At 42.9% G+C, this 26,090-nt stretch overlaps 1 protein-coding gene across 6 annotated transcripts in view; it reads right to left on the bottom strand.

Annotated features, from left to right (window-relative positions):
- Nucleotides 1-26,090, bottom strand: part of ITSN2 (intersectin 2) — a 250,355-nt gene that overhangs the window by 114,868 nt on the left and 109,397 nt on the right. For all 6 annotated transcript variants that reach the window (XM_077488889.1, XM_077488887.1, XM_077488886.1 and 3 more), the window contains 5 exons: nucleotides 18,488-18,750; nucleotides 16,719-16,868; nucleotides 11,929-12,069; nucleotides 3,381-3,468; nucleotides 1,317-1,465 (listed from right to left, as the gene is read on the bottom strand). In XM_077488889.1, coding sequence (XP_077345015.1) covers nucleotides 1,317-1,465; nucleotides 3,381-3,468; nucleotides 11,929-12,069; nucleotides 16,719-16,868; nucleotides 18,488-18,750 — 791 coding nt within the window. The remainder of the gene's footprint in view (nucleotides 1-1,316; nucleotides 1,466-3,380; nucleotides 3,469-11,928; nucleotides 12,070-16,718; nucleotides 16,869-18,487; nucleotides 18,751-26,090) is intronic.

Consider the following 26,090-nt stretch of genomic DNA (forward strand, 5'->3'; position numbering starts at 1 on the left):
CATCTGTTTTTGCTAACCTGTGAACAGTTCTTTAGAGTGTTCCCTGTCAGTTGATGTTGTTTTAATTTATCAGTGTAAGAGTGCCACAAAATCCATGGTGCAAATTGTAAGGGGATGGGTTTTAGAGCCATCTCAAAGGTTAACCAGTTTTTTGTGTTTTTGTGGCAATGCCAATCTATGATCTTTGTGAGATGTGAGGCCAAGTAATAGTCCCCTGAAGTTGGGTAATCCCATTCCACCAACACTATGTTCTTTTAATGGACAACTATACGGTCGTGACTGTAACTAAATAAAATTTGTGTCCTTTCTTTCCCACAAATAGCGCTTTCTTTGGTAGTATTTGGCCACCTCCTGTGCTTTTTATAAACAAAAAAGGACCGACAATTTTGAAAAAAAAATAAAAATAAATAAAATAATAATAATATATTTTTTACTTTCTGCTATAAAACCTATCCAATATAAAACCCAATATTTTTTTACTTTCTGCTATAAAACATTCAATAAAAAAAATAAAAAAAGACTCAAAGTTCTTCGTAAAATTTAGGCCAAAATGTATTCGGCTACATGTCTTTGTTAAAAAAAAAAAAAATCCTAACAAGCGTATATTAATTGGTTTGGGTGAAAGTTATAGCATCTACAAACTATGGTATATATACTGGAATTTCTATTTATTTTTATTTTTTTGTACTAGTAATGGTGGCAATCAGCGACTTATAGCAGGACCGTGAGAACTGATTAACTGCTACTGACATCTCCAGTGACACTAATACAGCGATCAGTGCTAATATACACCGTCATTGTACAAATGACAATGGCTGGGAGGGGTTAACATCTAGGGCGATTAAGGGGTTAACGGTGTGCCTAACTATGTATATTGTGTGTAATATGTGCTGCTTTTTACTACAGATCAATTTGCTTCTTTGCAGGGAAAAAGAAACAAAGTAATCGTTCCCACTGGTTCAGAGCCCTGTGTTGATTGTTAACACAAAGCTCTGGACTGTAATTCAACACAGCCGATCGGCGGGTCCCAACATGAATCATTGGCCAGGATCTGCTCACAAAATCCCAATGTGTAAAATCACAGGGGAGTAGGTGGGTAAGGGCACATGCCCAAAACCCAGAAACGTACGTTGCTGTGCCTGTATGGGCCACTCTGTCACAGTATATGTACTGTGGCAGGTCAGGAAGCAGTTGAAAATAAAGACTGAATCTGATTGGTGGCTGTAAGGGAATGAGGAAATTGTTACTTAGGGACCTCTCGATAATGGTTCCATTGTTAGTCCTTCATGGTTCTGTACAGTCAGTGGTGGGCCTACCTTTAGCTGGTTGTTAAAGGAGTCCATCTCTTTAAGTTTACAGGATGTTTCCTTCTCCAGAGCGTCCAGCTGCTCCCGCAGTCTTAGGCATATGCCGTCCTTCTCTGCCGTCTTCTTACGAAAGCCAAATAAATCAGTATTTGAATTATCTGTCACAAATCAAAGAAAGTTATTAGTGGAAAATTTTTTGGCAACTTGAAGTATTTTCAGTTGGTCGACCCTGCTGGCAGATGCATACTGATGCAGTGTGCCTCTTGCACACTGCATCTTGAAAAAGCTCAGTATAGCTTTTTTATTTTTTTTGCGGAGCTAAAATACAGCCCATTAATTTGTAATGTGCCTATGCACACAGGTATATAAACAAGCACCATGCATTCTTCACTAAAATAAATAAATAATAAAATTAGAAAAATCTGCATTTTTGGTCAGTATTTCTGCACAATTCTGCCCAAATGACCAGAACAAGAACGCGAGAATAAGTTTGCGCAAAAATGTGCACAAAATTGCGCAATCGCATATGTGCGAAAATACGTGCAAATACATAGAAAAAAAAAATAAACGTTTGAAAAAATAGATGCTCAAACAGGAGTATAGTGTGCAAGAGTGCAATAGTTCCCCTATAGTTTGAAGGACATATTTCTATAAAACAAAACAGAGGGCACACCGGCCTAGTGCATAATCCTATAAATATGACATGAACGTAAAAGATTCAACAGACTAATGCGTTTTGAAGACTTGTCTGAATCCCAGGGTTGGCTCTGTTTTGTTTTATGATTTCTGTGTGTTCAAACTTCCACAGTCTAATGAGGGCCATAGCCCTGCAAGTCCCATGCAGGGCTATGGCTGACGGAGGCACATGCACTCAACGGTGTCTAATATATCATGTTCAATGTACATAGAGGAGGGCTGAAACTGGCAGGATCAGCCATGTATTTCAGGTGATACGGAGGGCCAAATTACACAGCTAAAGCACTGCGCTATATATATTGCTTTAAAGAAACAGGATCTTTATTTTATTTTTTTGTGTTAACAAAAAATTTCACTCTAGAAAATATAAAAAAATATCCCCTGCATTGAGCCCACACTGCAAGATTTAATAACCCATTTAAGTTTAGGGGGCATGGAAAAGAAGATCTACTTACCTGATCCTCAGCTCCTCTGTGCTGCTACACAGATCCCCGCAGCATCTTTTCCCCCATGCTCCAGCAGTCTAAGGCCCTGATGACATCAAGACCAATACAGGATACATAGCATTGGATGTGATGAGGCAGTGGGGGAGCACGATTTGCTGGAGGAGTGGAGGATTAGGCAAGCTAAAGTGTTTTTATTCTCCCCAAGTACTATAATTTTTTTTAAATTGAAATATGGCTTTTCCCATTTTAATCTACAGTCATGATTTAAAAGAAAAAGTTCACCTTTTGTAACATGTAACAGATGCACCAGGCCCGCTCCCCCGACAATTGGAGGGGGGTAATTCCCCCTTCTGCTAGCTGTCAATATCTGTAGGATGCCCGGCCATGTCCTACACTCACAGTGTTCTGTGAATCAGAAAACTACAAGTGCCTTTGCAGCTGTCGTCTTGTAGTTCTCAATGAACCACCATGGCACTGTTGAGCGCTGCGTTAGTTCATGTAGGAACTAACCTGACAATATATTTTTTTAATTAAGACTTGTACCTTGCAGAGTATAGCATGTCATGCCATTTGTGCCCAGTCTTGCCACAAAAAGAGTTAATCCAGCTATGAGCAATACTCATACCCATACATATTTTTTCAGTAAGATAAAAACAGACAATCAGAGAAATAGGCATCTGTTTCTTTCCCCTTGCTGTGAGTGACAGATGATTTCCTTATCTCATGTACTAGTGTAAGAGGCATTCTGTGTACTTCACCCCCCACACCCTCTCACAGCTACCACACAACTCTCAAATCCACACTGCAGACGGCTATGCACGTACATAGAATGCATTCAGGTAAAAAACCATGAGGGTTTACAATCCCTTTAACAAGGAGAGGATTATCGTTACTTGACACAAGCAAAAATAAGATGCCGAAAATGACTCACCTGGTGAAGTACCCATATGAAACGGTTTAATCTTCTCATTCAGGGCCTGCTTTTCTGGGGCAAGAATGCTCAACTTATTCTGATAGTCCTGAAATAATAAAAAGTGATGCTATCAGGAAAAAAAAATGATATTATATGGATGACAGCAACAGCTCTGAGGATCCTGAACAAACAGTTGATAACTCTCTGCAAGGTACCTTCTCAAAATCAGTGAGGCTGGGTTCACACATTGTGATTGGCCCCAGTTTTACGGCTGAATTTACATTGGATTCGCACAAAAAAGCTGCAGGAACCTCCCCCCCGCACTGGAATTGGAGGCGGGAGAGGGCCCCCCTCCCGCTGCGCTCCAGTCGTCTCCGCCGCTTACCGGAGAAGTAGGCAGTGGCGGAGATAATCGCATCCGCTCCCCTCACTGCCTGAATGCTGAGTGAGGGAAAGATGGCCTCCGCTGATTCCATAGCATTGGAGGGCAGAAGCGATGTCAAACATCACTTCCGCCCAATGGTCTTAAAGGGGATTTTTTTTAATTGCATTTTAGTGTAAATATGAGATCTGAGGTCTTTTTTAACCCCAGATCTCACATTTAAGAGGTCGTGTCATGCTAGATCTATTACAAGGGATGTTTACATTCCTTGTAATAGGAATAAAAGTGACCCAATTTTTTTTTGGGTCATATGAAAACAGTGTTCAAACCAGATGCGAGGTATCACCGTGATCATTAGAGCGAGAGCAATAATTCTAGCAAAAAACCTCCTCTGTAACTCAAAACTGGTAACCTGTAGAAATGTTTAAACATCGCCAATGTAGATTTTTTTAAGTGCTAAAGTTTGCCGTCATTCCACGAGTTGGTGCAAATATGAAGCATGACATGTTGGGTATCAATTTACTAGGCTAACTATACTGTTATCTTATTTAACTCAAAAAAGTATTTTTTTTTCCAAAAAAAATGCGCTTGTAAGACCGCTGCACAAATACTGTGTGACAAAGTATTGCAATGCCATTTTATTCTCTAGGGCAGGGATATGCAATTAGCAGACCTCCAGCTGTTGCAGAACTACAATTCCCATGAGGTATAGCAAGACTCTGACAGCCACAAGAATGACACCCAAAGGCAGAGGCATGATGGGACTTGTAGTTTTGCAACAGCTGGAGGTTCGCTAATTGCATATCCCTGCTCTAGGGTGTCAAACAAAAAACATATATAAATGTTTGGGGGTTCTAAGTAATTTTCTATTAAAAAAAAAAAAAAAAAAAAAAAAGATTTTAACTTGTAAACAACAAATCTCAAAACAAGGCTCAGGGCTGAAGTGGTTAACTTTGTATAGACACCCACAGGAGTTTGCAGAGGGCAGTGTGAACTGCCTGCAGGAGAGATGCGATGCAGCAACCGGCACTGGAACCATGTTGGGTCCCGCATCGCATATGTGTGAACTCAGGCTGAGACTCTAGGAAAACGCAATAGGATAGTTTTGAAGCAATTAGACCCCTTTCACACCACACCGCCCATAGCGTGGGCGGTAAAACGCCGCTATTTTTAGCAGCGTTTTACCACCGGATTTGCGGTGCATTTCGGCCACTAGCGGGGCGCTTTTACCCCCCTGCTAGCGGCCGAGAAAGGGTTAAAACTGCCGGCAATACGCCGCAATAGCGGCGCTTTGCCGGCGGTATTACAGTGCTGCCCCATTGATTTCAATGGGGAGCAGCGGTAGAGGAGCGGTAAACACACCGCTCCTTCACCGCTCCAAAGAAGCTGCTGGCAGGACTTTTCCCTGACGTCCTGCCAGCACCCCGCTGTAGTGTGAAAGCCCTTGGGCTTTCACACTACACACAATGGTGCAGCTTCTTTCGGGTGGATTGCAGGCGCTATTTCTAACGCTATAGCGCCTGCAAAACGCCCTGGTGTGAAAGGGGTCTTACTTTAGTACAAAGCCAAATATTTGTGAACACCAGAGCATCACACCTACCAATATCTGCCAAAGTCTATGGACAAGCCTCAAATTGACTGAGTTCAGGAGTCCACTGAAGTGGAAAACAGCTTCTGTGGGGTCTTCTGACCAGACACTACTATTGGAGAGAAAAACAGCTCTCTCTTAGACGTGAGATAACAGTTTTAGGGCCAATTTATAACGGAGACTAGATATCGGTATAAGGCAAATCCACACTGCAGCCCACATTTTAAAGCCCCTTCATAAAATGCAGAGCATGGTGTAGAACCCCGTTTATTTTGGCAAAGCTCTGACTGGAGCAAAATAAAAATAAAAATTTGGAAACCATACTGCTGCTTTATGTTTTTTTTTTTTTTTTTTAAGGATCTTAATAGTTAGTTAATGTGCATGTCTAGCCAAAACCTTTTTTTTTTTTTTGGATAGCGTAAGGAAGAGTTAATACCTGTAATAGTTTATTGCTTTAATGTCTGTATCCTGTTGGGAGGACGTTTTGTATTCCAAGGAACATTCTCACATTCCATTGTGCATTATTATTATTATACAGGATTTATATAGCGCCGACAGTTTACGCAGCGCATTACAACATTGGGGTAGTCAGTACAATGCAATACAATTCAAGACAAGGGGAATCAGAGGGCCCTGCTCGTTAGAGCTTACAATCTAGGAGGGAGGGTCAAGTTATACAAAAGGGTAATAGCTGTGGGGGATGAGCTAATGGAGAGAATAGTGAAGTTGTTAGATGGAGGCAGGATAGGCTTCTCTGAAGAGGAAAGTTTTCATGGATCGCCTAAAAGTGGATAAATTTGGAGACAGTCTGACAGATTGGGGTAGTGAGTTCCAGAGGATGGGCGAGGCTCGGGAGAAGTCCTGTAGGCGGATATGGAAGGAGGTGATGAGGGAGCTAGAGAGCAGGAGGTCCTGGAAGGAACGAAGTGGGCGATTAGGTTGGTATTTTGAGACTAGGCTAGAGATGTAGCTGGGGGCAGAGTTGTGGATGGCTTTGTAAGTAAGTGTTAGTATTTTGAATTTAATTCGTTGGGCAAGTGGCAGCCAATGGAGGGATTGGCAGAGAGGGGTAGCAGACACTGTGTGGTTTGTAAGGTGTACGAGTCTGGCAGCAGCACTCATGATGGACTGAAGGGGGGATAGTCTATTTAAAGGTGAACCAATGAGGAGGGAGTTGCAGTAGTCAAGGCGAGAGATAACCAGGGAATGAATCAGGAGCTTTGTGGTTTCATTGGTTAGAAAGGGGTGTAGTTTAGAGATGTTTTGGAGGTTGAGGCAGCAAGCTTTGGAAAGTGATTGGATGTGGGGCTGAAAGGAGAGTTCAGAGTCCAGGATAAAACCTAGCACCTTGACATGTGGGGATGGGTGGATGGTTGTGCCATTACTCTTGACAGAGAAGTCAGGGGAAGAGGCACGTTGGGGAGGAAATATTATAAGTTCGGTTTTGGACAAGTTGAGTTTAAGGAAGTGTTGTGACATCCATACAGATATGTCTGTTAGTAAGTTGGTGATGCGTGAGGAGACTGATTGAGTAAGTTGAGGGGTGGAGAGATAGATTTGAGTGTCGTCAGCGTAGAAATTATATTGAAAGCCATGAGAGGCTATCAGCTGACCCAGGGAAGAGGTGTAGATTGAAAATAAAAGAGGTCCAAGAACAGAACCTTGGGGGACTCCGACAGAGAAGGGAAGAGGAGTGGAGGAAGTAGAATTGTAAGTGACACTTAAGGTGCGTTGGGATAGATAGGATGAGAGCCACTGAAGAGCACAGTCATGGAGAACAAGGGAGTAAAGTTTTTTGAGGAGGAGAGGGTGGTCAACCGTGTCAAAGGCAGCTGAAAGGTCCAGAAGTAGGAGTACAGAAGAGTGTCCGTTGGTTTTTGCAGTTAGTAGGTCATTTGAGTTTTAAAAGAGCAGTTTCTGTTGAGTGTTGAGGGCGAAATCCAGATTGAAGGGGATCAAGAAGGTTGTTTTTGATGAGGTAGTCACTCAGTTGGTTGTAAACCAGGCGCTCAAGGAGTTTAGAGGAAAAAGGGAGCAAGGAGATAGGGCGTAGATTGTTAGGATTGGTAGGGTCAAGGATGGCGCTTTAAGTATAGCGGTTACCAGTGCATGTTTTAGAGCATTGGGGAAAATGCTAGAGGTGAGGGAGAGATTGAAGATGTGGGTTAGAGAGTGTAGTATAAAGTCAGATGGCGACCGTAGTGTTTGAGAGGGAATAGGGTCCAGGGGGCAGGTGGTTAGGTGGGCGTTAGAAAGGAGTTTAGCAACTTCGTCTGTAGTAGCAGTTTTGAATAAGGGGAGTGTTGAGAGTACTTGTTGTAGTGGGATCTTAACTGAGGGAGATAACTGTAGAGTTGAGATTTCATCACGGATTGTATCAATCTTGTTTTTGAAGTGATTAGCAATCTCCTGGGCAGTGAGTGAGTCAGTGGGTGGAGGCGGTGGAGGACGGAGTAGAGAGTTGAACGTAGAGAAAAGTTTTCGGGGACTGGACGAGAAGGTGTTAATAAGAGTTGTAAAGTAGGTCTGCTTGGCAGTGTGGAGGAAAGAATAGTATTTTTGGAGGGCAGATTTGTATTGGTTGAAGTCTTTGAGAGACTTGGTCTTGTGCCACAGACGCTCAAGTGCGCAACTACGTTTTTTGAGAATTCTAGCGTCATCTGTTTGCCAGGGTTGTAGGGGTCGAGGTCTGATTCTGCGTGTAGTGATTGGAGCGAGCTTGTCCACGGTGGAGGACAGGGTTTTATTGTAGGTGGAAGTGGCTTGGTTGGGGCAGGACAGGGGAGAGATTTTGTCATAGAGGTGGTCAGCAGCAGAATAAAGGAGAGAAGAGTTGAAGTTGCGAAAGTTTCTACAGGTGATGGTTAGACGACTGGAGAAAAGGGTGTTGGAAGACAGGGAGAGAGAGAAACTAATTAGGTGATTGGTCGGAAAGAGGAAAAGGATTTGAGAAGTTGCATGGAGTGCAAAGGTAGGAGAATACAAGGTCAAGGGTGTTGCCATCAGAATGAGTAGAAGCCTGTACCCATTGCTTCAGGTCAAATGAAGAGGTTAGACTAAGAAGTTTAGAAGTCGCAGGAGTGTTTGTATTAGCAGGGATGTTGAAATCACCAAGAAGGATTGTGGGAATTTCTGAAGACAGAAAGAAGGGTAGCCAGGCAGAGAACTCATCAAGGAAATTTGATACTGGTCCAGGGGGGCGGTAGATCACAGCAATTCTTAGGGAAGTAGGAGAGAATAGACGAATACAGTGAGCTTCAAATGATGAGAGGGAAAGAGAGGGAGGGGAGTGAATAACCTGGAAGGTGCATTGGGGGGATAGGAGGAGTCCCACTCCACCTCCCTTGCGTCCATTAGGCCTAGGGGAGTGAGTCCAGTGAAGGCCACCCTGGGAGAGGGAAGCAGGAGAGGGGGTGTCAGATTCGTGGAGCCAGGTTTCTGTGAGAGCAAGTAGATTAAATGAATTAGTGACAAAGAGGTCATGAACAGCCGTGAGTTTGTTGCAGACAGAGCGAGCGTTCCAGAGGGCGCAGGAGAGGGGGAGGCTGGTTTTGGGAAGAAGAGGAATCGAGACTAAATTGCATAGATTGCGACTGCCAGAGGGTGTAGGGTGATGGGTGTGTTGGGTACAGTTAAATAAGGGTGGGCCAGGGTTAGGGGAAATATCTCCAGCAGTCAGCAGAAGTAGAAAAGTAAGGGAGGTAATATGACAGTAGGATTTGTATGAGGGGGCATGCTTCAGTACCCTGGGGGGTTTGTTAGCAAGTGGGTTTAGAGTTAGGAAGAGATGATGAGTGCAGTAGTAAGGAGAGGGGAGAAGTGATGGCGATATGTACAGATTGTGGGGTGGAGCGGGGGTGAAGAAAAGGGAGTTTGAGGAGAGAGGCTGCAATTGTGAAAAGGAGGAGAAGTAAAGAGTGCATGTTTCAGAGAGGAAGGAGAGATAATTAGGAAATGAAGTCACCTGCAGTCTGCTGTTGGTTGCTTTGTGCAAATCGCTGAAGTGCAAGAGCAGAAGTGCCACTTATTTAAAGAACCCCACTTCTTTGGAAGAACCCCTGTATGTGTTCCCCCGTAAAGAAGGCCTTGTTCTTATACTGTGGTGGGTGTGGGTTGAATCTGGCAATTAATCAATCAGGAGGTAATATTGGGCACACATTTAGCAGAGCAAATCTTTTCACATCACATTCAAATTGAAACAGCACCAAAGGCCAAGATTGTAAAGATAAGCCAAGCCATAATTTAGGTAAGACTTACTAGCTAAATAAACATTGAAATAATGTGAGCATGGCTACGGATTGAGATTGAAACAGCAGTGAAAAACAGATTTACCAAATAAGCATGTGAGTAGTATAGTAGAATCAGTGTTCAGTTTGAAGTAGATGGGGGTATAAAAGTCGTGCATGACTTTTGCCATATTTTATATTATATATATATATATATATATATATATATATATATATATATATATATATCACTGATACCACTTTTTTAAGACTGTGTACAAGTACCGATACTTTTTTTTCACGTACTCGCCCAATACCGATACATTTTTTTAATGTCACATGACAGTGGCACTAATATGCAGCACCGATGATGTGTGGACTATCTCAGCAGTTTTTTTATTTTATTCCTTTTACAATTTTTTTTTTTACAATTTTTTTATTTTATTTTTATTTTTTTACAATGGCTCTTCTACATATGTTTTTTTTTGGTAAAAAAAAAAAAAAAAATTATAATCAAAAAAAAAAATAAAAAAAAAAAAAAAAATCGCATTAAGTGTTTATTGATTGGTTTTTGCAAAAGTTATAGCGTCTACAAAATAGGGGATCGTTTTAAGTCATTTTTATTATTCTTTTTTTTTTTACTAGTAATGGTGGTGATCAGCGGTTTTAAACGGGACTGCGACACTATGGCGGACACTTTTGGCGCGATTTTGGGACCATCGACATTTATACAGCGATCAGTGCAATTAAAATGCATTGATTACGGTGTAAATGTGACTGGCAGTGAAGTGATTAACCACTAGGAGGCGCTGTAGGGGTTAAGTGCGTCCTAGGGAGTGATTATAACTGTGGAGGGGGGGGTGGGGGGGGGTGGGCTGTGTGTGACACGACACTGATCACCGATCACAGGGAGCTGTGATCAGTGTCAGTGTCATTAGGCAGAACGGGAAAATGCTTGTTTACATTAGCATTTCCCCATTCTTCATCCCAGTGAGACGATCGCAAGTATCTCCACAGACATCAAGTCCGTGGGACCCGCCATCTCGCTCATGGAGCTCCCGGCAGGCGGGCGCGCGTGCACCCGCAAGCTGCCTCTTAGCCACTTCAATACAGGACATTTTCACCCCCTTCCTGCCCAGGCCAATTTTCCGCGTTCAGCGCTGTCACACTTTGAATCACAATTGCACGGTCATGCAATGCTGTACCCAAATTTTGCTAATTTTTTCCCCGACAAATAGAGCTTTCCTTTGGTGGTATTTGATCACCTCTGCGTTTTTTATTTTTTGCGCTATAAACAAAAAATAAAGACAGACAATTTTGTATAAACACAATATTTATTAATTTATGCTATAATAAATATCCCATTTAAAAAAAACAAAAAAACTTCAGTTTATACCGATATGTATTCTTCTTCATATTTTTGGTAAAAATCGCAAGAAGCTTATATTGATTGGTTTGCACAAAAGTTATAGCGTCTACAAAACTGGGGATAGATTTATGTCATTTTTATTATTTCTCCTAATGGCAGCGATCTGCGATTTTTATCGTGACTGACATTGCAGCGTACAGATCGGACACTTTTGACACTATTTTGGGACCACTGACATTTATAAAGCGATCAGTGCTATAAAATGCACTGATTTACTGTATAAATATCACTGGCAGGGAAGGAGTTAACACTAGGGGGCGCTGAAGGGGTTACATGTGTGTCTTAGGAAGTGATTCTAACTGTGGGGGGAGGGGACTGATGAGGGGAGGAGACCAATCGGTGTTGCTATATACAAGGAACATACGATCAGTTCACCTCTCCTCTGACAAGACGTGGATCTGTGCGTTTAAACACACAGAACCACGCCCTAGCTCTGTGATGAGCAATCACAGGTGCCAGGCGGACATCGCGGCCGACGGCCATGCGCATCGGGTCCGCAGTGATGTGGCGTGTGCTCTCCACAATGCCGGGAAGCTGTGGACATCATATGACGTCCACTCGGAGGGAGGAAGGGTTCCGGTGGCCCTCATTTTACTATGGCCCGGTATGGAAGTGGTTAAAAGGCAATGTACAGGTATGTTAATCTGCTTGTACGTGCCCTTCTGCCGCAGTATATCTGCATGAGGCGGTCGGAAAGCAGTTAAATACTACCAAAAGAAGGGTCTATTTGTTAGGAAAAAATGATTTGGGTACAGCGTTACATGACTGCACAATTGTCAGTTTAAGTAACGCAGTGCCGTATTGCAAAAAATGGCCTGGTCATGAAGGGGTAAATCTTCTGCAGGTCAAGTGTATAATAAAACAAAACAAAAGAAAAAAAAAACACTTGTGGAACAAAACAATATCCTCAATTGGCACACATTTTTGTGCAGAGATATTACCTGAAGTTGCTGCTGGAGCTGCTTGATCTCCACGACTCCCAGATCACATTTCTTATCTATATTGTCCAGCTCATTTTTCCTCATTTGTTTTCTACCGCGAACATCTTGGACTCTGAGTGTGATCTGCTGGTGTTTTTCATCCTAAATTAGATAAAAAAATAAAAAATAAAAAAACTACGAACAAAAGAATATTTTGTTTAAAAAAAAATGCCCTAGTAGTCTTGGTAGAATCATTCTTGCCATAATATGCAGTACCTCCAGAAAGTATTCACAGCTCTTCACTTTTTCCACATTTTGTTATGCTTCAGCCTTATTCCATAATGGATTAAATACATTATTTTCCTCTAAATTCTACAAGCAATACCCCATAATGACTACTTTACGAAGCTTGTTTGAAATCTTTGCACGTTTGTTAAAAATAAAAAAACGAAAAAATCCCATGTACATAAGTATCACATATCAAATCATAGTGTAGCGCTTAAGAAAATTATAAATGACCTAGTTAGTGCATCATCATACAATAATTAACCCAAAACACCTTAAGTGTGAAAATTCATAAATATATATAAAAATAAAATTATAATACAAAAAAAATATAAATAAATTAAAAGTCTCTATGTAAAATGTTGATCCAATCCAAACGTGAAATAAGGGTCACCATCCACCTTCTTGCAATGAGGCTAGCATGCAGACACCCTGTGATATTCCCGTCACCTTTCGAAATAAAGGCTTACCGGATAACATGGATCCAAACGAATATATATTCGAAGGATCATGCAAGCTTGTACACTCAGAAGGTGAGATTACAGATGTAAATTTTCCAGGGAAGTAACAAGTCAGACTCCTCATACAGATGCCCCAACTAGTTGTTAAATCCTCATCGGTAAACTCCAACTCAAAATGTTGAACTCATACAAAGGAAAATAAGGAGCCACAATAGTGTAAATCCGTTTAGAAGAAAAAATTTAATAAAAAAGTAATGAACTCACATGTAACCAAAGAAATCAAGCGCTTATTCCATAAAAACAGTGCTACAGCAGTAGTCCCGACGCGTTTCGTCCTCTACAGACGTCATCTGTACCCCAGATGACGTCTGTAGAGGACGAAACGCGTCGGGACTACTGCTGTAGCACTGTTTTTATGGAATAAGCGCTTGATTTCTTTGGTTACATGTGAGTTCATTACTTTTTTATTAAATTTTTTCTTCTAAACGGATTTACACTATTGTGGCTCCTTATTTTCCTTTGTATGAGTTCAACATTTTGAGTTGGAGTTTACCGATGAGGATTTAACAACTAGTTGGGGCATCTGTATGAGGAGTCTGACTTGTTACTTCCCTGGAAAATTTACATCTGTAATCTCACCTTCTGAGTGTACAAGCTTGCATGATCCTTCGAATATATATTCGTTTGGATCCATGTTATCCGGTAAGCCTTTATTTCGAAAGGTGACGGGAATATCACAGGGTGTCTGCATGCTAGCCTCATTGCAAGAAGGTGGATGGTGACCCTTATTTCACGTTTGGATTGGATCAACATTTTACATAGAGACTTTTAATTTATTTATATTTTTTTTGTATTATAATTTTATTTTTATATATATTTATGAATTTTCACACTTAAGGTGTTTTGGGTTAATTATTGTATGATGATGCACTAACTAGGTCATTTATAATTTTCTTAAGCGCTACACTATGATTTGATATTTGTTAATTATTCACTGTTTTATCCTTGTGATTGTGTTAGCAGCTTTTTTCTGTTTTTTTGGATAGCGCAGTGTCACAGGGAACGTTTTTTTGTTTATATATCATAAGTATCACAGCCTTTGCCATGACACACAAAATTGAGCTCAGGTGCATCCCGTTCCCACGGATCATCTTTAAGATGTTTCTACAACTTGATTGGAGTCCACCTATGGTAAACTCAGTTGATTGGACATGATTTGGAAAGGCACACACCTGTCTATAAAAGGTCCCACAGTTAACAGTGCATGTCAGAGCACAAACCAAGCCATGAAGTCCAAGGAATTGTCTGTAGACCTCCGAGACAGACTTGTATCGAGACACAGATCTGGGTAAGGGTACAGAAAAATGTCTGCAGCATAGAAGGTTCCAATGAGAAGTGGCCTCCATCATCTGCAAATTGAAGAAGTTTGGTAACACCAGGACTCTTCCTAGAGCAGGCCGCCAAGCCCAACTGAGCGATCAGGGTAGAAGGGCCTTAGTCATTGAGGTGACCAAGAACCCGATGGTCACTCTGACAAGAGCTCCAGCGTTTCTCTGTGGAAAGAGAAGAACCTTCCACAAGAACAACCATCTCTGCAGCACACCACCAATCAGGCTTGTATGGTAGAGTGGCCATACGGAAGCCACTCCTCAGTAAAAGGTACATGACAGCCCGCCTGGAATTTGTCAAAAGGCAACTGAAGGACTCCGACCATAAAAAAATAAATTCTCTGGTCTGTTAAAACAAAGATTGAATGCTTTGGCCTGAATGGCAAACGTCATGATTGGAGGAAACCAGGCACCGCTCATCACCTGGCCAATACCATCCCTACAGTAAAGCATGGTAGTGGTAGCTTCATGCTGTGGGAATGTTTTTCAGCGGCAGAAACTGGGAGACTAGTCAGGATTGAGGGAAAGATAAATTCAGCAATGTACAGAGACATCCTTGATGAAAACCTGCTCCAGAGCACTTTGGAGCTCAGACTGGGGTGAAGGTTCATCTTCCAACAACACAATAACCCTAAGATCACAGCCAGGAGTGGCCATGGGACAACTCTGTGAATGCCCTTGAGTTGCCCAGCCAGAGCCCAGGCTTGAACACAATTAAACATCTTTGGAGAGATCTTAAAATAGCTGTGCACCAACACTCCCCATCCAACCTGATGGAGTGTGAGAGGTCCTGCAAAGAAGAATGGGAGAAACTGCCAGAAAATAGTTGTGCCAAACTTGTAGCACCATACTCAATAAGACTTGAGGCTGTAATTGGTGCTAAAGGTGCTTCAACAAAGTATTGAGCAAAGGCTGTGAATATTTATGATCATGGGATTTTTTTTGCCTTTTATTTTTAATAAATTTGCAAAGATTTCAAAACAAACGTCTTTCATGTTGTCATTTTGGGGTATTGTGTGTAGAGTTGTGAAGAAAATAATGAATTTAGTCGATTTTAGGCTTTAACATAACAAAAATGTGGAAAAAGTGAAGCGCTGTTAATACTTTCCAGATGCACTGTTATGCCCCGTACACACGACCGGACTTTTCAACATCAAAAGTCTGACGGAATGATTCCGGCAGACTATTCGATCGTGTGTGGGCTGCAACGGACTTTTCATTCGCAAAAGTCTGACAGACTTTAGAAATGGAACATGCTTCAAATTTTTCCGCAAGAACTCTGCCGGACCCAGTTCCTACCGAGAAATCCGCTCGTGTGTATGCTAGTCCGACGGACAAAAACCGACGCTAGGGCAGCTATTGGCTACTGGCTATGAACTTCCTTATTCGAATCCAGTCGTACGTCATCACGTTCGAATCCATCGGAGTTTGGTGTGATTGTGTGTGGCCAAGTCCGCTCATTCGGAAAGTCTGTCAGAACTCTGTCAGAACTCCGGCAGAACTCCTTCGAAAGTCTGTCGGACATAAGTCTGGTCGTGTGTACGCGGCATAAGAGTCTAGCCTTAACGATAGGTTCACATCTAGCGGTTTCCTGGGTGCCACGTTTGTGTGCTTACAACAACCTATTGGGCTGCTGTACATGCGGGAGATGCAGGAAGAAGGTCCCTGAACCTTTTTTAAAAAAGCAGCCGCACTGGTTTCATGTGCATGAAAACGCACTGCGTTTTTTTTTTAGATGCGTGGAGGTGCCATTAGAAATCAAAGGCACCCCCTTATCTGCTAAAGGGCAGCAAATTTTGCTTGCGGGTGCAGGAAAGTGTGGGATTTACATTCTACTGCATTGCTCCCTGGCTAGACAAAACACTGCAGAATCCCTCTGCAGCACAAGGAAGCAGGGCCGAACGATACATTGTTGATCCAGTCACAGAGAAAGTGACACCATAAAAGCAGGCGAGTCGTTTCTTTGCTTGCCTAGAGATATTGCCATTTATGTGCGACTTCCAGCTAAAGAATTGCAAGAGTCATGGGTTTTGAGTAATACCTTCTAGCAGTGCTGAGGAATAATGTTCTAATATAATTTTCTGCAAACACTGTGGCAACCCATATAATCATGTGCCATCTGTATCCCTGTCCTCTTTCAAAAACTCTTCCGTCTCTAAAGTTCTCACAACTCTGAAAAGGCCAGGCTTAACGATGTAGTGTGGAATGACACTTCTAAGAATACCACAGTTACATAGCAAAATTGAATAAAGACACCAGTCCTTCCAGTTCATCCTGTGAAGTGTATACCCCCACTCCCTTGTGCAACCGCATTCCAATAAAGAGAAAGAAGAACATTACACTAAGTGTCTTCAGTCTCAAGCAAATTATTTTATTTATTACATGTACATGACAGTAGTTTGCATGTTCTCTCCTGCGTGGGGTTCCTCCGGGTACTCCGAATTTTTCCCACTCCAAAGACATGCTGGTAAGATAAGTGGTTACGGTTTGAATTGGCCCTAGTATGTGTAAGCATGAATGTGAGTTTAGGGCCTTAGATTGTAAGCTTGAGGGCAGAGACTGATGTGAATGTACAATATATATGTAAAGCACTGTGTAAATGGATGGCATTTTTTCTTTTTGCACAAATTACAGGAATACAAAAATATAAGCCACTGTAATATTCCAAATTCCTCACCAGTGCTTCCAGTTCTAACTGTAAACTCTTCTTCTTCGACTTCAGCCTGATGATTTCCTCTTGTTCCCGGTTCCTCTGGTTAAACAGCTCTTGGCGGCGAATCCTCTCCAGTTCTTGCTGCCTTTGCCGTTCCAGCTCTTGCTTTGCCGCCTGTAGGAAGATTTGTAACACTCTCAGCTCAAATTATTATATGACATCTTTCTATACTCCCATCTGCATCCATCAAGTTTAGCAATGATGGTATGTACAAGTCATCTGTCAGTTCTTGTGATCCATAATATGCCAGATGACACTGAACATTGTTAATAACTGTACCTTCATTCTATGTTTTGATTGCACAAAAGTAACAGAAAAAAAATCTCACAAGTTGTAACTAGCTTGTGTATTTTTATTTGCTTTATACGTATGATCAAATGCATATGATTTTCTTTCATTGCTTCTCTCCCTATTTATCCAAAAGTAAAGTAACACCAAGCTACTAACCACTTTTGAAATCATAGTGATACCTAGCAGGACTGGTGGATGATGCTAGTGAAGGAGGGTGGGGGGTTATGGGTAAATATTGGACAATCTGCTGAGGGTCTGTACTCTTAAAAAGTTAAAGCGATAGTAAATACTTAAAAAGAACCCTGCAAGACAGTCACATGAATTGCTTGCCACAAAATGAAGCCCTCCAGCAGTGCGCTGTCACCACCGACAGGGCTTCCCATCTTCATCCGGTCTTCCTTCCAGGTTTGCAGCCCTTTCAATGGCGGAGCCATGATGACGTCACTCCCGCTGATGTGCACGGGAGCCATGATCTCAGCACAGCGATCTAATGGGAAAGCATACTCAGTACACCGTCCTTTCAGAGCGCAGTGCGAATGCGCCGGTGAAGTCACTGGCTGCAGAGTCAAAGAATATCTCCTAAATGGTATATGTTTAGGAGATAGTCCTAGTACCAACAGGCAAGCTTTATTATAAGCTTACCTGTAGCTACAAATTTAAAATATTGTTTACAACCACTTTAAACCCAAAAATGGAACATCCGCTTTTCCGGTTCCTCCCCCCCCCCCCTCCGGTGTCACATTTGGCACATTTCGGGGGGGGGGGGGGCAGATACCTGTCTAATACAAGTATTTTGCTCCCACTTCCAGGCATAGATACCCAAGCAACCCACGGATATCTATGCCACTTCCCGTCCACCCCTGCTGTATTCTGGGAGACAGCAGGGACAAGTGGGTTAGTGCAGCGCAAGTCATGCATGCGCAGTAGGGAACCAGGAAGTGAAGCCGCAAGGCTTCACTTCCTGATTCCTTTATCGAGGATGGCGGGGGCAGAGTCCAACAGAATGCCTCTTCCTGTCCCTCCGCGCTGTCTGCTGGGACACACACGGGTCCCAGAGACAGCGCGGAGCATTCTCATTGTACTGCACGACTCACGAATGTGCAGTAGGGAACCGGGAAGTGAAGCCGCAACGCTTCACTTCCTGATTCCCTCACTGAGAATGGCGATGGCAGCCGCCGAGATCTGAGCGATTGATCGGCCTCGGCTGCCGACATTGCAGGACTCCAGGAAAGGCAAGTGTCCATATTTTAAAAGTCAGCAGCTGCAGTATTTGTAGCTGCTGACTTAAAGAAAAAAATAAAAATAAAAAAACAGCGGAACTCTGCTTTAAGGAACTGAATCTAAAAAGAAGAACCACCCAGAGCACCAGTTCAATCCTATTCTTATGATGAAAGGCATCAGAGGCATATGATATAAGGAGTCCAAACAGATCGAGGACTGACCTCTCTCCTCTCAATCTCTTTCCTCTTCTCCTCCTCCCTTTGCCTCTCCAGCTCACGCTGTCTCTCCAGGCGCCTCTCCATCTCCAGCTGCTTCTTGCGCTCCTGCTCTTGCCGCTCTCTCTCTCTGCGTTCCTGTTCTTCTCTTTCTTTCTGAGCCTTTCGTTCAGCCTCCCTCTGTTGCTGCTCAAGCAGGACTTGACGCCTCTTTTCCAGCTCCTGGTTACCCCGTTCCATGTTCTGCTTCCTTTTATCTTCAAAGGACACTTTAAATTGAAACCGTGGACATTTTATTATATGAACCATGCAGAAGTGTATGTACAATGATAAACACAAAAACTCCATTCTCAGTATTCACAGCCAAAAAACACATCCATGCCATGTAAGGTCTAGTCCATTAGATATTTCATCAGAGACTATTAACCCCTTTAATACTGGGCACTTTCACCCCCTTCCTGCTCAGGCTAATTTTCTCACACTAGTACGGGCTTGTGTGATCTGGTTTGCGGGAATCGCATTGATTCCAGCACCGCACTGCTCTTGCGAGACACGCAGGGCTGACATTCATTCTGAATGGCACCTCCACAAATCTCAGCCCTCAGCGAAATTGCAGGAACTGCACGGTCAAAAAAATGCATTCACCTTTTTTTTGTGCTTGTGTTTGTTCATGCGGCACAGCAGCGCATTCAAATGAATGTGCTGCCGTGCCTGACCAAACGCGGAACACGCGGCCTGCACTAATATGAACCAAGCCTGAATGACAAGTGCGCAGTCATGCAACACTGTATCCATTACATTTTTTGTATTTTTTTTTTTTTAGACAGATAGAACTTTCTTTTGGTGGTATTTAATCACCTAGAATAATGCTAAAAGACAAAAAACAAAAAGACAGAAAATGTTGAAAATAAAAAAATTATACGTTCTGCTTAGGTTTAGGGCAGAAAACTAATAATTGATTAATCGACAACTAATCGATTATGAAAATAGTTGTCAACTATTTTCATAAGTGATTAGTTGGCCTGCTTGCAGAATGCATTATTGGTTTACATATCAGGAAATACAGTGCAGCACACATACAGCTCAGTACACCGTCCATATATGTCAGTAAGTGCCTGAGAACTTGTGAATGTGAGGAGCAATGCCTCATGGGACACAGTCCTGGGCAGGAAGTGAGTGGTTCCTAAAGGAAGTTTTTTTTACCATGCTATAGGGGCGCTCTATACTTTACTTTGCAGCTTGCTTTTGGGGCACTCTGCCCATATATCCTACTTCTGGATGTCTTAGGCCTGGTTCCCACCTATGCGTTTTTTTGGTGATTTTTTTGCAGAAACGCACTACAGTTCATTTACCATCTTTTCCCATAAGACACATTCACATCTATGCTTTTTTCAGCCACTGCGTATTTGGAAAGGGTCAGGGGGACTCTTTTCAACGCAAAACGGTGCTTCGTTTGCCTTTTTTGGATCAATAGACTTCAATGAAGAAGCTGAAGAAAAGTATGTAGTGTGTTGTTGCCGCGATGTGTGTGTTTTTAATGTGCCCAACAACAAATTGGCCAAAAGAAAGCATAAAAAATATGCAAAATCGCAGTAAAATCACATGTGCAAAAACGCAAAGCAAAAAGCACTGTAGAAACGGATCAAAAGCAAACTGCATAGGTGAGAACTGAGCCTTATGCTGGCCACACACTTTTTGGATGAGAATATTATGAAAAATCTTTGTACATTCGCTGAATGAAAGAATGTCATTTGAACATTTCTCTTGCTTTTAACATCAGTTGTAAAATGAATGTAATTTCTGAACAAAAACCACATACAAAGTCTGAAAATTCCTTTGACCAAGAAGTTTTATATTCTCCTCCTTCAAATTTTCCTGTCACTGTGGTACAAAACGAACGTCGATTTGACCCCTACTAACGATTAGAAAATCGAACAAAGGTTCTTCAAATTAATTAATTAATTAATTTTTTAAGGAAGACATGGTTTTTGTATGGCCAGCATAAGTGACAGCAGGCGCAGGTAGCTTTTATCAAGCCAGCTGCCTATGACAAGGTAGTCTGTCCAACATAATATATTACAGTTCTGTCGGAAAATCTGCAAAACGATCTTTACATTTTTTTTTCCTTTAAATAATTTTTTTTATCTCAGAGTCTGATGATATTTACCAGATTCAACCTCTAATAGTATATAGCAGTGATGGCGAACGTTGGCACCCCAGATGTTTTGGAACCACATTTCCCATATTACTTAACTACACTATAGAGCATCATGGGAAATGTAGTACAAAAACATCTGGGGTACCAAGGTTTGCCATCACTGGTATATACAGCATGTCTCTTATGTTTGTTATTCTCAGAGTGGATTAGAGATTTTTCTCCTTAACCATATAGTTGCTTATTTATATTTACCACTGCATATAGATATTTACCGTATTTATCGGCGTATAACATGAGCCGCCGTATTACATGCGCCCAAATTTAACCACTTTCAGACCGGACCATTTTGCTGGTAAATGACCAGAGGTCTTTTTACACTTTGGCACTGCGCTGCTTTAACTGGTAATTGCGCGGTCATGCAATGTTGTACCCAAACAAAATTTGCGTCCTTTTCTTCCCACAAATAGAGCTTTCTTTTGATGGTATTTGATTGCCTCTGCGATTTTTATTTTTTGCGATATAAACGTAAAAAGACCGCAAATTTTGAAAAAAAATGATATTTTCTACTTTTTGTTATTAGAAAAATCCAATAAACTCAATTTTAGTCATACATTTAGGCCAAAATGTATTCAGCCACATGTCTTTGGTAAAAAAAAAGTCAATAATTGTATATTTATTGGTTTGCGCAAAAGTTGTCACATCTACAAACTAAGGTACGTTTTCTGGAATTTACGCAGCTTTTAGTTTACGACTGCCTATCTCATTTCTTGAGGTGCTAAAATGACAGGGCAGTACAAAACCCCCCCAAATGACCCCATTTTGGAAAGTAGACCCCCTAAGGAAATTGATAAGAGGCATGTTGAGCCCATTGAATATTTTATTTTTTTGCCTCAAGCGATTGAATAATGACAAAAAAAAAATTTTTTTTTTTTTTTTACACAAAGTTGTCACTAAATGATATATTGCTCACACATGCTATGGGCGTATGTGAAATGACACCCCAAAATAAATTCTGCTGCTTCTCCTGAGTACGGGGATACCACATATGTGGGACTTTTTGGGAGCCTAGCCGCGTACAGGGCCCCGAAAACCAAGCACCGCCTTCAGGCTTTCTAAGGGCGTAAATTTTTGATTTCACGCCTCACTACCTATTACAGTTTTGAAGGCCATAAAATGCCAAGATGGCACAAAACCCCCACAAATGACCCCATTTTAGAAAGTAGACACCCCAAGCTATTTGCTGAGAGGCATGTTGAGTCCATGGAATATTTTATATTTTGCCACAAGTTGCGGGAAAATTACAAACTTTTTTTTTTTTTTTTTTTTTTTCACAAAGTTGTCACTAAATGATATATTGCTCATGCATGCCATGGGCATATGTGAAATGACACCCCAAAATAAATTCTGCTGCTTCTCCTGAGTACGGGGATACCACATATGTGGGACTTTTTGGGAGCCTAGCCGCGTACGGGGCCCCGAAAACCAAGCACCGCCTTCAGGCTTTCTAAGGGCGTAATTTTTTGAGTTCACTTCTCACTACCTATTACAGTTTTGAAGGCCATAAAATGCCAAGATGGCACAAAACCCCCACAAATGACCCCATTTTAGAAAGTAGACACCCCAAGCTATTTGCTGAGAGGCATGTTGAGTCCATGGAATATTTTATATTTTGCCACAAGTTGCGGGAAAATTACAAACTTTTTTTTTTTTTCACAAAGTTGTCACTAAATGATATATTGCTCACGCATGCCATGGGCATATGTGAAATGACACCCCAAAATAAATTCTGCTGCTTCTCCTGAGTACGGGGATACCACATATGTGGGACTTTTTGGGAGCCTAGCCGCGTACGGGGCCCCAAAAACCAAGCACCGCCTTCAGGCTTTCTAAGGGCGTTACAGTTTTGAAGGCCATAAAATGCCAAGATGGCACAAACCCCCCCCCCCCCCAAATGACCCCATTTTAGAAAGTAGACACCCCTAAATTTAGGGGTACACTAGTGAGACTAGGTAATAAATGGCGGGTGCCCTGAAACTATAAAAAAATAACTAACCAACCAGCGTCACCTGTAACAGTTATATGGTGATCACTGGTGAAAGGGTTAACTAGGGGGCAATCAGGGGGCTTTATGCGGTAGTATATGGGGGTCCCTGGCGCTATAAAAAGCTGCGGCGAACCTAAATACCTACCTGCCTAACTAGCGTCACCTGTGACACTAATACAGCGATCAGAAAAACGATCGCTTATTAGGCTGGGTTCACACTGGAGCGATGCGGGAACGCCACGAATGCGCGGCGGGTTCCCGCATCGCATGCCTCCCGGCGGCAGTTCACACTGCCCTATGCGAACTGCTGGGAGTGTCAGTGAAATGTTAATGACACCCCCAGATCAGTTCGCATATCGCAGTGCGATCTGCAAACTTGGATCGCATGGTGTGAACACCCATGCGATCCGATTCTGCTGCGGACCAAAAAAAAGGTCCCGTGCGAGTTTGCGGCGGGTGCGGCGGGTGCGACACGAATTCAGCCATACTATCTGTATAGCTGAACTCGAATCGCACAGAGATCGGATGTGATTTGCACTGCAGTGCGGTGCGAATCACATCCGTTCTCATAAACCGCTGCAATGTGAACCCAGCCTTAGTGACACTGGCGACGGGGGGTGATCACGGGGTTAAACCTTTATTGGGGGGGTTAGGGGGGTACCTTAGAACTAAAGGGGGCTAACCCTAACTGCCCTAACAGTTATTAGTCACAAATGACACCTGCCGGGTGATCAGGGGGTTAAACCTTTATTAGGTAATAAATGGCGGGTGCCCTGAAACTATAAAAAAATAACTAACCAACCAGCGTCACCTGTAACAGTTATATGGTGATCACTGGTGAAAGGGTTAACTAGGGGGCAATCAGGGGGCTTTATGCGGTAGTATATGGGGGTCCCTAGCGCTATAAAAAGCTGCGGCGAACCTAAATACCTACCTGCCTAACTAGCGTCACCTGTGACACTAATACGGCGATCAGAAAAATGATCGCTTATTAGGCTGGGTTCACACTGGAGCGATGCGGAAACGCCGCGAATCCGCGGCGGGTTCCCGCATCGCATGCCTCCCGGCGGCAGTTCACACTGCCCTATGCGAACTGCTGGGAGTGTCAGTGAAATGTTACTGACACCCCCAGATCAGTTCGCATATCGCAGTGCGATCTGCAAACTCGGATCGCATGGTGTGAACACCCATGCGATCCGATTCTGCTGCGGGCCAAAAAAAGGGTCCCGTGCGAATTTGCGGCGGGTGCGGCGGGTGTGGCGGGTGCGGCGAATGGCTGAACTCGAATCGCACAGAGATCGGATGTGATTTGCACTGCAGTGCGGTGCGAATCACATTCGTTCTCATAAACCGCTGCAATGTGAACCCAGCCTTAGTGACACTGGCGACGGGGGGTGATCACGGGGTTAAACCTTTATTGGGGGGGTTAGGGGGGTACATTAGAACTAAAGGGGGCTAACCCTAACTGCCCTAACAGTTATTACAGTCACAAATGACACCAATGCAAAAAAAAAAAAAAAAAAAAAAAAAATGACATTGGTGTCACTGTGACTGGGGGGCAGGGGTAATTGGGGGGGTGATCGGGGGGTAAAGGGGGGGTGTGAGTGTGCCTGGCATGTTCTACTGTGTGTGGGATGTGTTGGTGCAACTCACTGATCCGCTCTCCTCCGTGTCGGAACGAAAAATACCGACACGGAGGAGAGAATACATCACTTCCTCTCCTGTGTTTACATTACAGGAGAGGAAGTGATGTCACCGGGGATTTCCATTCGTCGGGAGCGATCGCGAGGGGGTGGCCATGAATGAATGGCCGTCCCCTCGTCCGGGATCGCTCCCGAACGAAAACCGACCGCCGCAGGCACCGGGCGGGGGCCCGATCGGGCCCCCGACCCGCGGGAGGCAAAGGACGTACATGTATGTGCTTATGCCTGCCCGTGCCATTCTGCCGACGTACATCGGCGTGCGGCGGTCGGCAAGTGGTTAAGAAGGAAGTTTCAGGGGAAAAAAACTTTTTTTTCCCCTTAAATAAACCACTCTGAAGCAAAATAATGGTCAGTGAGCATCAATGCAGCTTGAGCTGTGCACATCTCATCATGATGAATCTCCATGCCATAGTAGAGGACTCAGCCCATATATTGCACTGTTATGAGCATGTGGATGCATGTATAGCAAGTACAGGCATCACATTAGCTGAGTGTAATTGAGGCCAGTGGGACTGATCTGTGTATGTGACTACTGGCCGCTACTGTCAGGGCTTTATCACTCTCTGGCTTATAGCTGTGTGTTCCTCTGTGACTCAGAAGTTGGTGGCAGCAGAGGATGCGGAGTCTGCTTACTATTATATACTATATTACAAATTACCATTGTGCACTACAGGAATCACTAGTCCCTGTAGTATTGTAGATGCTGCCATCAAGGGATAGGTGGGGACGAGCGCTGCTGAAATAGAGCCGGATCTTCTGTGTACTCGGCTCTGTGTCATGCCCAGTCCCGCCCCTTGGCCCGGATCCTATGATGGACATAACACCTGTCCATGCTAGGAGATCTCCAGGGGGTGGGACTGAGCGCAACTGCGAGTCGGGCCAAGTACACAGGAGATCCGGCTCTATTCCGGCAGCACTCGTCCCCTCCCTCCCCTCGGTGGCAGCTTATATCGGTGTATAACACACAATTTTTCCCCTTTTTTAAAGGGGGGGGAGTGTGTGTTATACGCCAATAAATACGATAATTATTTATTTTCAACTTTACATATTAACTAAAATTATACACCACAATTTTGATAAGGTTATTAGCCGATTAATCAAAATAATAATCAGCCAAATAATGGATTATGAAAATAATCGTTAGTTGCAGCCCTACTTAGGTTTATTATAAAATTTTGCAAATAAGTAATTTTTCTTCACTGATATGTGCTGATGAGGCTGCACTGATGGGCACTGATGATCAGTGTAAACAATATGCTCACATCCTTGCTAGTTATCGGCTCTCCTTTCCTCACACAGACACAGAGCATAAGGAACGGACTGTTGATAACCGGCAAGTCTATTTACATGTGACCAGCTGTGATTGGAAACAGCTGATCACATGGTAAATGCCTGCTGTGATTGGCCCTTTACCCGATCTGTGATCAGCTGTCTGCGAAGGACAAAGCAGTCACAGAGCTGTCCCCAGTGGAAATGGTTCTGGGAGGATGTCTATGGACACCCTCCCAGAACTAGACTGCACTGTAGCCATCTTTCGGCTATAGCACGGTACTAAAGTGGTTAAAGATATCAATAAAAAATGGTTTACTACCAAGGACATTGCCAGAGACTATATAAATGCATTCAGAAAGAAGAGGACAGGTACAGGTAAGTTCTGGCATTCCAGAGTACTGTTCATCACAAAAATTAATCAGCACAATTACC

This window comes from Lithobates pipiens, unplaced genomic scaffold (genome assembly GCF_037356315.1).
Source record: "Lithobates pipiens isolate NorthernLeopardFrog02 unplaced genomic scaffold, aLitPip1_a1.2 Scaffold_18, whole genome shotgun sequence".
NCBI lineage: Eukaryota > Metazoa > Chordata > Amphibia > Anura > Ranidae > Lithobates > Lithobates pipiens.